This window comes from Lolium perenne, chromosome 2 (genome assembly GCF_019359855.2).
Source record: "Lolium perenne isolate Kyuss_39 chromosome 2, Kyuss_2.0, whole genome shotgun sequence".
NCBI classification, from domain to species: domain Eukaryota; kingdom Viridiplantae; phylum Streptophyta; class Magnoliopsida; order Poales; family Poaceae; genus Lolium; species Lolium perenne.
The window spans coordinates 275,392,759-275,406,388 of NC_067245.2; the positions used below are offsets into that span (position 1 = coordinate 275,392,759).

General features: G+C 39.8%; 1 protein-coding gene and 1 long non-coding RNA gene across 7 annotated transcripts; both read right to left on the reverse strand.

Annotated features, from left to right (window-relative positions):
* Nucleotides 1-175: 175 nt before the first annotated feature.
* Nucleotides 176-4,891, reverse strand: LOC127336439 (uncharacterized). 3 transcript variants are annotated; one of them, XM_071826688.1, is made up of 9 exons: nt 4,608-4,891; nt 4,443-4,516; nt 4,285-4,366; nt 3,660-3,722; nt 1,900-2,000; nt 1,561-1,583; nt 1,430-1,479; nt 1,134-1,322; nt 176-628 (listed from the first exon to the last, which is right to left on the reverse strand). In XM_071826688.1, the coding sequence occupies exons 1-9, from the start codon at nt 4,761-4,763 to the stop codon at nt 515-517; spliced, it is 852 nt and encodes a 283-aa protein (XP_071682789.1). In that variant the 5' UTR covers nt 4,764-4,891; the 3' UTR covers nt 176-514. The 3 variants fall into 3 exon arrangements, with proteins under 3 accessions (XP_071682789.1, XP_051219205.1, XP_051219206.1); XM_051363245.2 differs by having other exon boundaries at nt 1,430-1,583; nt 4,608-4,888; XM_051363246.2 differs by having other exon boundaries at nt 1,430-1,583; nt 3,660-3,710; nt 4,608-4,886.
* A 2,540-nt stretch (nt 4,892-7,431) lies between these two features.
* LOC127336440 (uncharacterized) lies at nt 7,432-11,785 on the reverse strand. Of its 4 annotated transcripts, none has more exons than XR_007873307.2 (5): nt 11,140-11,785; nt 10,769-11,007; nt 10,179-10,264; nt 9,787-9,812; nt 7,432-7,749 (listed from the first exon to the last, which is right to left on the reverse strand). It is a non-coding gene; the product is annotated as an uncharacterized lncRNA (long non-coding RNA). The 4 variants fall into 4 exon arrangements; XR_007873305.2 differs by having other exon boundaries at nt 7,432-7,557; nt 7,646-7,749; nt 9,787-10,264; XR_007873306.2 differs by lacking the exon at nt 9,787-9,812.
* Nucleotides 11,786-13,630: the final 1,845 nt, after the last annotated feature.

The following is a 13,630-nucleotide window of genomic DNA, read 5'->3' on the forward strand; positions in this document are numbered from 1 at the left end:
GGGAGGCTTAACCTATCATATGAGGATCATACAACTACACAAGCCTATTGTTATCTTGTCATCTTAGATTAAGCAGATGACGTGTTATTGTTAGGTTCGGATCCAGTCACCGCGCACAATGCTCAACACGGTCTGATAAGAGATTCCATGATTTACTCGACATGACAAGAAGGTGTAACACAAGCTAGACATCCCATCCATATCCAGAATCCAGAATATATAAGACTCTGATGGCCCAAGACATGTATAGGAACACTAGCTGGTTTGTCGGCCAAATTTGTTATACAGTCCATCACTGAGTGGCAAAGTACAAACTACCCGGTGTAAGGGAACTTGGCAACATGGCAGAAGTAGCTATTAGCCGCCTTCTTATTTCTTCACTGATTACTCCCTTGTCTAAGACTAACCACGATCAAAATACACATATACAGGCAATATCCAGAGGCAGGATGCACCAGGATTCAGAAGATCATGGTTCATATTCGATGGCCACCCCAATCAGAGAGTTTTGGCTTCAGAGATGAACTTTTGATCCAGGGTAGGAAAATAGCTTGCTAGCATTCTTGTAGCTCAACTCGGCGAGTTCTGCCTCTGGCATTTCAAGCAGTGACGCCACGTAACTCAAAACCTGAAAAGAACATGGAAATGAGGCACAATTCCTTAGAATAATTTCCTTGATCCGTCATTCATTTGTCTGAGGGAAACTGTATCAAGTAAACAAGCCATTCTTAGACAGATAGAAGCCGCACGGAGTAGTGACACTGTGCCAGACTGCCAGTGAGCTCAAAAGCTCATAGTGGATCACTTAAGCAATAGAAAAACAGCAGCACATACATTCATAGGCAATTGTGCATCTCTTAACATTAATCACTACAATGACATTATTCCAAACAGGATACGCTAATGCTGAAAGAGTACTCAGAGAGAATACTGCGTGTACCCTAGAAAGGTTTTGTTCTTCATAGACACCTTAGTACACTAGTCGAGACAAGAATATTTTGATCATTAGGAAACTGTTTCAATATAGGAGAAATAGCAAGGAGATTATGCGACAAGGCAGAGCAAGAAATATCATATACCATGAAGATTTAGTAACAAACTATCAGTCAAAGGCATCAGAGCACAACTCTTACAATGTGGATGTTAGATGGATGGTTCAGGGACTCATTTGAAGAGCTAATTGCCGGAGAAGTTGAATCGATGTCACACTTTTCAGTATCCGCATCTGAAGTGTCCACAGGGACTGTTACTAGAGAAACATTGTCCAACTTTGGTAATGCATCCGGTGCATCTGTCTCTAACAAAATTCTGTCCAAGGGTATCTATGAAAAATATAAATTCAATTCATTGTTAAATCCTTGTGAGATGGAATGGTGCATAATCGACTTAACATACCCACTCCCAGGAAAAAAGGAAATAACCTACTTACTGCTTTGAGCATTTTCTTTGCCTTAGTGGATTTCATGCCTGTAAGGAAACCTGACAACGAAAAGTAACAACCTAAATTTGCAAGGCCGAGCACCATTTCTGCAGATCCCAGATAAGAATGCAACAGCACACCTGATGGGAAAGGCCCAGTTCGCCTGCATGCAGCCAAAAATGTTTTACACAGTTAAGAGATGTGAAACTACATGGAATCCACAATAGTAGATTAGAAGTATGGAGCCTGCATTTCAGTATGACATTTCTATCTAGAAGGAGCACTGCTTTCAAGGTTTTTGCAATGTGTGTAGAAAAAAAAGTCTAGACCTACTAAGAACCTGGTGTATGCCATATCATGGATAATCTACTTTCTACAGGCTGCAATTTTAACTTAGACAAACAAAGTATCCGTACCTCCCGTACATAGCTAGATACAGGAAACAAAATGATAATAAAGACCAAATAAATATTCCTTACTTTAGTATTTCCAGAAGATCACCGAAGGCACGTACACAATGAACAGAAACAGGTTTCTCCAATTCTTTAGCAAGCTCAAGTTGTCGTTGGAATACTTCAACCTGAGTTAAATATTGTTATGCTGCCGTTATTGAGGTCTAAAAATAAACGGCACAATTAAAGTTTGCAGTGATGGAATAGGGAAAATGTAGTTCTTTCATGAAGATGTTACTGACGATATTACTTTTATGCCCTAGTTATTCTTAATAGGGGTGGAACAATAAAAGAACCGTTCTTGTTGATTCCATAATACTGGCTCACGTGAATGGTGATGTAGGCCGGAGCACATCACTGCGTCGGGGGAATTTAACGTTGACGTGTATCTATTCTGATGTTTCGATCTCGTTGAAGACCTAATACGACCTCTAATGTCGTTGTCATTCAGGACAGGAATCTAATATGCTATTCAAGGTCCATCATGGGGATTTTTCTTTCTTCGATGGGATATTCACCGTCGCTCAAGAGTATCTCCGTCAGAATGTTTTCGCAGAATGGGTCATCCGAATCGTCTACCTTTACCCGGGATAAGATTTCTGTTGGATTCACGTTCTTGCAAGACACATTTCAACATTTGTACAATACTTGTCCTAAAATTTCTAGTAAAGCAGAAATAAACATGGGACAAATTTAAATTATGATCTTTAATGCTACTACTTGTATACAACACTACCATTGTTCATCATTGGTTTACTAATATATGTTTCGTAATCTTCTTTGTTTAAATAGGAAAAAACCGACGTTGGAGTAACTTGAATTTTAATTAAATCAAACCCTTTCTCACATAACAATTAAAAATTTGTTTTGTTCATGATTCTTCTTCCTTCGAAATTAGCAACTTGTCCTCATACCATGACATTGTCTTTAAAGTATACATAGAATGAGTGTATATCTTTAAGGTAAACTACTTATGCAATAAAAATTTCTATGTTTTGGAGTTTTTTGGGGTTTTTTCGTGCAAGTATGATTGAAAAATATTATTTAGAATTCAAAATTTTGCTAGCAATTCTCGCCAATTTCCTATTCAATTTTTAGTTCCATTATAATCATTTTTTGCAATGCCAACAAGGTTTAACACCAACCTTGATGTCAATGATCTATCATAAGAAAATTAGAATTTAGAGGTTAAATAATACCCATCTACTATGATATTTTTTATACGAAGAGGCCAATAAGATCAACAATAACGTGCGGAGAGTGGATTCTGTACACACACGCTGTGTGTGGGTGTGGTATGTGCCATCAATTTATTCCTCGAGATTCCGGCTTGTCGTGGTAGGTGGAAAAATGGCTCTCTCTCTCTCTCTCTCTCTCCTCCTTTTACCCGAATCTCAAAGCAAAACGGATGGTGACGGAAACAACTACACCCATGCGTGTAAGTACAAAAGTATTTCCGTAACTTGTGCTATCATTTTCTCGTTAGAGTTAAAAACATATTTAAAGCTATAGATCTTCCCTAATAGAATCAAAATATCAATGGGGTCGTCTGCACATTTTTCATTTAAACTATTGAGTAAAGTAGCACATATTAAATATGATTATATTGTTACATTAATTAGACATTCATCCAAGATTCATTTGAAAATTGCTAACCTAACATCTTGATGATAGAACTACATTTTTTCCTATTCCATCAAAATGGCTATATCCATCAAATTATGTACCTCAATTGATTTGAAAAATCATATGCAACATGAGGTGCAGATGGGTCCATGCTAACAAACCTGCTCTCCAAAGTCAATAGTTTTTCCATGTGATCCCTTGTCCAGACCAATCTGCATAACAGACTATAATTGAACAAATCTCATAATCCCTGATTTCAGACGAAATTTGAAGGCACTAATACATTAAATTCAGAAATTGCCTTCTCAGCTTTAAAATTACAGTAAAGAAGATGTGGAAGATACAATACTACTAGCTCCATTACACATTTCAAGGAAAAAAGTAACTATTAATTTAGTCAATAAAATATGAGATATATGCCATAAAATTATACCATTGGATTCATATTCAACATAAGTTTCCAACGGTATAATTTTTTGGGTATATACCTTATATTTTGTTGACCAAATTAGTAGTCAAAGTTTTTTCTCGAAATGTGTAATACCCTAATAAACCGGAATGGAGGGAGTATTGCCGATAAAACATTAAAACTCTATGACTTGCAAAATTAGATGATCATAATTTGTTTCTTCGGAAAAGTTGATTATAATTTAGACTATTAGAGAACTTTAGCTCGTAGGGAAGCTTTGGTTTGCACTTTGCAGTAATCCAGGATATTAGGTACTACGGCAATTTGATTTCTGGCTATTAACCTGGAAGAGTATTAAATTGACGGATAAAGCTCACCTCCCCAACAGCCGCTTCTGGGGTCTCTGAGAGGAACTGCCGGAGCGAATCCATCCAATCAGGCGATCTCTCCGGCACCCACCTAGCAAATTCAGTGTTTCAAAAACCACAGAGCAAAGGCAGCAGGTACACCGCGAGAAGCGGGTAGGGAATCTTGCCATGGATGGAGGCCGAAGCAGGGGACGACGGCCGGGTGCTCCTGGCCCATCTGCTTCACTAGGTGCCAGTCTTTCTGCATACAGCCAGTAAGCAGAGAGTCAGGGAGGAGAGGTTGCCTGCGTTCTCGGACAGTCGGACAGAGGCAGGGATAGAGCTGAGCGTACCTCGGAGGTGCCGTTGACCGCGAACCGGGCAACGCCGGAGTCCGTGGCGGCGCGTATGAGGGAGGGGGCAACCGCGGAGATGCGGGGGTCCTGGAGGTGGCAGTGCGCGTCGAAGAGCCGCACGGCGGAGGCGGCGCGACCCGGAGCCTTAGCCATGGTGATGGTGGGACAGCTGCGGTGGCCGGAGCCGGTGCGGAGACGGGTGGGTTGGAGGCTTGGAGCCGTCGCCGCTCACCGCTGTACGCGAGCAGCCGAGCACCGTATCAGCGGCTCGACAGTTTTGGGCCGGGGAGGGGAGGCCCAGTACGAACAGGATTTCAATGGGCTAAGCACGATGAATTAATGTTGCTGCTGGCCAAGCCTAGTCTGCGGTTATTGGGCCGGCTAAACGGTTCGATGAAGGAAAACAACGACAAACAGGCCCGAGTTGACCTACTTTTAATTTCAGTCAATTGGAGACATTGGGCCTTCCCTTCGCCAAAAAAAGATAAATTTCCCTTTACTCACAAGAAATTTAAAAAAAATGAGAAAAAATAACAGACCTAACAAGGTCAATGGTTGAACACCATCATGCAAAGGCAGCATGGGTTGCTTAGCTTTCCAGAGCAATTATGCACTGCACACGAGCGCAGGCCAGTGTTTGCTCTGGCTAAAGAAGGCTAACTGAGTAACTGACCATGCTGATTTACTACTACCTGCAACGTTGATTCGTGCTTATCCTCTTCGACGTTCAGGCACCATCATGGGCGCAACAGGGAATCCGTCGCAGACTCGCAGTGGACGCGAGAAAATGTGCAGATGCGGACACACGATTTAACAGTAAGACGACTCGGGGTAATTTTATAATCTATACTAGCATGTAATGGCGCGGCGGCACGCCGCGCCTAGATGGTTGCTGCGAGTTGAAAGCGGAGGGTATCGGCGCCACGTCTAGGTGGTAGCTGCAAGTTGAAAGCGAAGGATATTTCGTTGGTATGTTGTACTTGTGACGTGAGTACCGTATTAGGATATTATAATCTGACATATAAAGCGCTTAACACGGCAAGAGGGCTGCAGCCCTCCAAAAATACCATTCGGGTACGCACAAGCAAACAGGACACTGCAACTGCGCAAAACTTCTCCCCATGTACCCATGTATACACGCAGTCATACATAACTGGAAAATTATCGATCCTAATTACCATAAAAAATAATTTCATAAATGTATACCACTCATGATAATTGCACAGTTCCTATCTTGTCATGCTAAACAATAATAGAACGCCAAGCACAAACTGGCCAAATTAAACTGATAGGTCATCTACCAATACAGATGGTTCGTGCCTCCAGCTGTAAAAATAAGAGTTCATGTACTTCGTGAAAATCCTCTGCTAGTCACTTTTCTTACAGACAATCCATTGCTACCCCCGAAAAAAAATAGAACAGTCAGGCTCGCTAGAGCTTCAGCAACAAACTCCATTTCTATGCAACAGGTGACATATGAAATTAGAGATGTCATTGCCTCCTTTCAGAATTTTGCTCAACTACATGCTGCAATATATTTCACAAAAAAGGAGACCTCGGTTGGGTTGGTCATGACTGTGCACATCAAGGTCTCAAAAGCAATGATTCAAAGCCTATCTTTAGATACAATTGTTCAGCTTAGAGAAGTAGCCAATGCCCTATTTGTGCTACTCTAAATTCAGCAAAATTTACAGGCTATGTAATTCAATCTGCATACAGTGAGTGACCACTTGTTATTTTGGAAGGAAAACGTAAAGATAGTGTGTGACAAATAATGGTGAGTGACCACTTGTAATTTTGGAAGGAAAACGTAAAGACAGTGTGTGACAAATAGTGAGTTAACGGAACGCTGTAGTAAATCTACCGCCATGTGTTTAATCTTGATACTGTATGTGTGACATTACCTTTACATTTGTCACATAGAACCTACCTCAGAAAAATGGAAAGGAATATATCTAACGGGATGTTGTAGTAAATCTAGCACACGTGTGCTGGCTAGGTCAGCGAAATAGTCCAGGCCTGTGACTCTGCTTCATACGTAACTGGTGAGCTTTCAGTGGCTTCGTCTTCTCCTGGCTGGGGAGACTGAAGAAAATAGGCATCGCAAGCGGAGGGAATGAAGAAAGATCAAACTGACAGCAACTGATACGTTATTCTGCACTCTACATTTCGTTTGAGGTATCTGACTCTGTTGGCAAGAGTTGAAACACATTTGCAGTAGCAAAAAGCAGCATAAAAACAGGAAACAAAAGAGCCATTTTTTTATATATTCATCCACTATAGATACGTAGAATAACGCACATTACAAACAAAGCAGTTAAGGAAGTCTCAGCACCTGGTCCTTCTAGATAAACTAAGTCTATTATGGCTGCGAGTGAGCTGTCTCTCATAGATAGCTTGAGAACCGAGAAGCTGAAACCAGCAGCTGCAGTGGGTTCCATCTAAGACATCACCATCATATATAAGCCACTCTAGCAGCTCATCTAAACCATCAGGAAAAGGAAAATTACTACCATCATGTTTTAGTAACTCTAGCAGTTCATTTACGCCAGACATTAAAGGACCAGTTATCTCAGCTTAGACTGATACAGCAAGTAGATGCCAAGGCATTGACACCACTCAACCTTCAATGCCATGGTATATGTCATGTGCCCATGTCAATCAAGTTCAATTAAAATGGGATTTTAATTTGTCATGGTTGTGGGATTTCTGCAATTTGGTCTTCATGTTCTACCTCTTAGACCAGAAGCAAGTCTTATAGTTAAGTTGTCAGCCACAGAAAACAACATAGAATTAGAAAAACCAAAAGGCACAAACTAAGTGAAGATTAATCGGTTTCCTAGAGGAACCATCATCCACAAGGCCACAAATGGCGAATCAGTACATAAACCATGCGAATGACCTGAACATAAAGACCTATGAATACTAAAAGAATTCCCATGCAAAGCTGAAAAATATACATAAAAACAAGAAGAATGAGAAACAAAAAATTAAGTGACCACCGAAATCAGAACATAAAATGGACAGAAACAAACCATGCAAACGTTGAAAAGAACCTCCTTGAGCAACCGAAGGAAACATTGAATCAGATGACTGCAAAACAAATAATCAAGCAGAAACATGAACCACCTGTAGCTCCCTGCAAAACAACAAAAAAATAAAAGTTACTTCCTCCGATCCATAGTAAGTGTCGGGGCTCAAGTTCAGTTTAGTCCAAATTTGAACTACTAAATTCAAGAATCACTTAGGTGCACATTTCTCCATAATATATTCACACCACTTCAGAATTTGAATCATAATTATCCCCTCGCACCCCTAAGGACCTAACCAAATTACCAATGGAGAAATAAAACTGTGGCGCTGCATCAGCATGTCTAATAGAATTATATGCATTCTTTTATAGAAGGAAAAACAAAAGTCTGGAAAAAAGGAACCACATCAATATTTTTTAGCAAAAAATCACTCTCTGAGCTAATAAAGTGGCAAGTAATTTCTATTCAGACAACGTCCCTTTTGGTGTGTGGGAATGCTTGGCCATCTTTGTTCTCCTTGATCATATTAATCCTAAAGTAGAACAACATATTGCGAGACAAAAGGTTGTCAATTTAGCTACACGTGAGCTAATGAAAGATTGCATAGCTTTGTTTCATATGGACATGAGGTAAAGGACATTGGTAGGAGCGGCCTGCCCCTGGCTTGCTGTGGAGGTACGGGGGCAGCTGCTCCACCTGCGATGTCCATGGCTATCTTCTGTAACCTGTACCAAATAATGTTTTCCTCAGATTTTACTTGTCTATTAAGACAATGAAGTAAGAAGAGTTAAAGGTTAAAAACTCACATGAACCAACTGTAGACAGCAGGTTTCAAGATTTGACTAATGCTCATAGAGTTATAACCAGAGAAAACAATCATAGATTAGCAATTTCTATCCAACTCATTTCTCACAGGCGTTTTCTGAAGCTTTTTCAGAAATTTTCCTGCAGAAACATATTTATTTGCCCAAAGACAACAGTAAAGCAGAAGCTAGGCTTCTGAGATGTGTTCAGACTTCAGAGTAGAGACAGCAAGTACCTCAGGTGAACAACGATTTATGTAATTCTTAAACTGGTTGTTAGATGAAAATAAATGCATGGTCCTGATTTTAAATATGAATGGTATTTGTTGTGCCAAAAGTATGTACATTCAGTATGAGAACAATATAGTGAATCAAACCTTCTCGGAATCTCAGAAGTTATGTCCATAACCTACCGGAAGAGAACCTACAAATCTCTAGCAAGGTCAATATGTGATGGAAGTTTCTCTTTATGTGATTTACAATGAAAGAGAATATATAATCCCTAGAATAACACTTATGGCGGGGTGGTTCTGAACGTGATAAAAACATCACAGGAGTCATGCCTAGAAGCATTGGTACTTGCCACTAAATACACAATTTTAGTACCCACAAAACCATATCAATAACCTTGGAAGTAAACACAAAAAGGTGGACTGGGACCTATCAGAATGCATGTCTAAACATCCGGCTAAAAACAGTAGTGAGGTCTTATGTTGTTATTTAACACAACAATGATGTAGAAGCCAGGTCTTGCCTATTGTTCAATGCATGCTTTTTTTTTGAGAAAGTTAATATTAAAACCAGGTTGGTAAGAACAAGTAATTCATCTATTACCCGTTGTAATGGCCTATTTGGTTGCAGCAAATACAAATATACAACCACTCCTGTCAGCGCTTCTTCTACACCGTCATATATTCATATTCTATCAAGGGATCCATATTTTTAAAATTTATATATATATTAGCGAGTATCGTGGTCTCTTAATGACGGCCAGAACCTACTGTAACCACAATGAAGAGCAAAACTTTGAACTCTAGTTATGTTTTAAGAAGGACTAAACTATGGTTGATATATATACCTTCGAAAAGTACTGAGGTGTCATTTTGCCATTTTAGACAGTAAGGACAACGTCGGACTCTGAAGGAAACCTACCTGATATTTCTTTACACACAGCTTAGTTCAAAAAGATAACTCGTATGTAGCAACAGGATGTATCTACCTCCGTGAGACACCAAAGCACTTAGGATCTAAATCTTTTGAAACAAACAATTTTACCATACCATACACACATATATAAGCACTGGATCTGTAAATCACCAAAAAAGTTCCCAGGACTATTACCTTTTTGCTTCTTCAAAAACCCAAGCCTACAACAACCAGAATACATATGACTGAACAAAGTATTAAGGAAGAAAGAGATAAAGTAATTTGAAAGTATAGCACTATACCAAGAAAATTATCATGGTCATGTAGACAACTAAGAGTCTAATACAATATGCATATTACCTATGTTTGTATTCTCTAAATCAAGTGTACCTTTTCCATTAAGATGTTGATGTTCAAATTCATGAAGGCAAAAGATTACTGTATTTTCATGTTAGGTTATAGCTAGTACATCTATTGCCGACCTGTTAGCATAAACTAAAAATGAGAATTACATAAATTCCAAACAGCTGTGCTTGGTTTATTTGGATAAATAAATTACTATACAATTGCCTGACGTAGGGCTCAACCTCTTAATCTGGCTCCATTTCTGTCCAGTGTCCAAGAAATCCTGCAGGCTGCCAAGATTTTACCTCTGCCATAACAAATTTGACACCTGCATAAAAAGCCAATAGCGCATTGTTCTTCATCATTGTTCTTTGAAGGAAGCATCATAAAAATTCGTAAGGAAAAAATATATACTGCAACAATACTAAACGTTTTCTTTCCTAGAATAGAACTGCATACAAAAAGACGGATACATATACAATATAGTAGAACCTTTGTGCTAAACAACTTGTTTTCTGTAAAACGTCTAATCAATGAAGGTAAACGATCTGGGCCATCTAAAATTGGATAGCGCAATGTAAATATATAAGTATTTATACACATACAATACATTATAACTTCTGTGGCCAACAATTTTTTTTCCGTGAAATAACTAAACGATGCAAGTAACAATAGCCAAGGAAGGGCACCGCATAGAATTTTACCCATATACATCCTGACATAATGGAATCTAGAAAACCTGGTCTTTTTATTATCAGCGCATAAAAATTGTTATTCTGCACCAAAAAATGGATTACTTAACACTTCAAAATCATAAGACCTCGTACAGTACCTTCACTGGAGACATTGATTTTCTGAACCAAGCTACAGCTTGACCTTGTGAGCCTGGGTCAAGACACTATTCCACACCCTCCTCCCGCACCCTCCGATTCAGATCTCCATTCCTCCCCAATTCCGATCTCTCCGTCGTTTAGGGAGCCAACAGCGTTGGCGGCTCAGGCGGAGGACAATGGAGGCCATCCGGAATCAGGCTTCCAAGCTCCGATAGCAGGTCGCCCGGCAGCAGCAAGACTGGGTAACAAATTCAGAATAAAGATCCCAGTTACTTGTCTAAGCTGGACAGAAAGTACACCAAATCAGAAACTCGAAATTAATTGAAAACTGGGGACGTATCCCTGATGTTTCGCTTAAGCTATGACTTACATAGAGCTGAAGGTCATGCAAGCTAGCAGGAGACCCGCAGAGATCTTTAACAGAGTGTCCTGATCTGTCGCATGGCATGGTCTGGTCGCAGAGTGTGCCGGTGCATCTCACCTCGATCTGCGGTTGACTCTCTCTGCTCCTGCTCGGCCAGCTCCCCGCGTTCTGGGGATAGACGATGCTAGCAGCGGCGTTCCGCGCCTATGCTGGCGGTGGTCGCGCCATTAGGCACGGCAATGGAGTACATCAAAGTAGGCCGAGGGATGTCCTTGTGGAGACTGGAAACGGCTGCCGCGGTAATAGCAGATCGCGAAATTCGGTAACAAAGTCGCTCGCCCGCCAGCTCTGAGGACCTCAATATTCACCGCTCCATCCCAAGCTCTCGCCTCGAAGCTGGCCGGCGAGCTCCTCGTGGGGGCGCCAATGGTTGGCGGGAAGAACAGAGCGCCAAGGCTGCCCTGGCGTAGCCACGATGACCTCGGAAGCAGGAGACTCCAGTCATGGAGAAGATGGGGGCAGGAGTAGGATCAGGGAGGAGCTCTGGTAGGAAATGTGCCAAGCCGAGAGGAATTGGGGAGAGAAAATGAGGAGAGTAAAATCATGGAACGGTTCACCAAGAGAGCCAGAACGGGACAGAAAAAAGGCAGCACCGCTTTGACCGGCACAGCTTTTTAAGCCACAGGACCGCTATAAACATATTGCTATAGCACCCAAGAAGCCCACCACAGAAACAAATATAAAGGCCCCAGCCTATAAACTATGAGCCTCCCAAATTTGTTAAAGGGCACCAAAAGTGTACACAAACAATACTCAGCAAAATTCAAACATCTAAAGTGCAGACGTGTCACCACCTTGTTAATCATACAAAAAAATTCAAAATTCTCACAAAAAAGATGTTTGTTCCCAAATAGTATAGTACTTATAGATGTTCTTTCCGTTCGTATCACTAGCATAAAGTCATGCGGTACATGCCATCATAGTGTCTTTTGGTTACCTAACCGAACTGCTCTTCAGATCGGCAAGATATAGTCAAACGCTAGTGTAGTAGAATGATGCTACTAAAGGACATGCATGTCGGAGGAGCAGCAACATATTTTTTGTAGATCCAGGTCCCCGGTCATTTGTCATTTTAGAACGTGGATTTTCTATTATGGAGCACACAAGCCCTACTCATTTGGGTACAAAATGAAATTAAAAAGGCGTTTTAAATCGCAGAAAATCCTAAATGTGACCAAATTCCATGAACTAGTAGAGGTTCATTTGTGATCGGTGCTACTTGTATGTCTATATGTATAAGCACGAGGAACTTATTGTTGAAATTTGTTAGTACCATCAAGGTTGTTGTCCATCGTGCAAATATGAATCATATTTGATCACATCCCTCTATAGGATGGAGCTAGTTCTTTTCATGACAATCAAACTATAATTGTTTGGTACTAAATGTCATGTGTCATAAATTACTTAAAATAAAAAAAGGAAATCTAATCTATTAATCTCCCTGTGTGGTTGATGCTGACATTCAGTGAACAGTGGCGGAGCTTGCCAGGAAATCTAGGGGAGGGGGGCAAACAAGAAAAAACTATGATGTGTGTGTGTGTGTGTGTGTGGGGGGGGGGGGGGGGCTCTACTAAAAGCCTTACACCTTTTTTCCCTTCACTAACTTGTACATAGCTACGCTAGTGGTGACAACAGTCATTAAACTATCTGGCCTTGAACATTAGCCTACAAAAAGTTGCATGTTTTAGAAAAAGGTAGTATTTTGCAAAGGCAAAAGCACAAAAATCAATTCATACACTTAGTTTTTCATTCATATTTGTATCGTTCTCTCATAACTCGTAAAGAGTAAAATATTGTAAATGCTCATGCAAGCCAGGCATAAATGGCATTATGTATTAAGAAAAGTATATTTTAAACCATGAACTATGGTGCTTAGTTTTTATTTAAACCCTCATGAAATTATTTTAGAACACTGTATCTATAATTATTTAAAATAAACCCTACACCAGTTATGTGATGTGGTTTTATAATTTGCAACTTCTAAAATGTCCTACGAACTGAACATTGGGAATGACAGAATGATTTACCACGAAAGTGGCGAAATATATTACCATGTATGTCGTTCACAAAATGAAAACGATACATATATCTATTTGTGATTTTTCATATAGACAAAAATAAATCATTTTGGTTTTTTATTCTAACTATCATTCTACACATGTGGATTGTTTATTTAAAAAACCTAGGTATATGAAACACAAATTATTTTTTAGCTTGAGAAAAGGTTGAAAGAAATAATGAATGTGAAATATTACACATTGGTTACTAACAAAGTTAACAAAATAATATTCTATATGCAGAAAAATAGGAGAGAAGTTGTGTTCTTATTCATGACCCATATGGTCCTATGGCTTAATGATTTTATTGTGTACGCTATAATTTAAATTTCCTGACATGCACCACATATATGCATGTTTTTATACCTAAATTTAAATAT

Bases quoted from the DNA above. Each gene is read 5' to 3' on its own strand.
- LOC127336439 (XM_051363245.2), bottom strand. From the start codon at position 4,763: ATGGCTAAGGCTCCGGGTCGCGCCGCCTCCGCCGTGCGGCTCTTCGAC. The intron at 3,723-4,284 runs GTGAGCTTTATC...GTTCAATTATAG, and splicing joins CAGAAGCGGCTGTTGGGGAG to TCTGTTATGCAGATTGGTCT. The intron at 1,584-1,899 runs GTAAGGAATATT...GGCTGCATGCAG, and splicing joins GATCTTCTGGAAATACTAAA to GCGAACTGGGCCTTTCCCAT.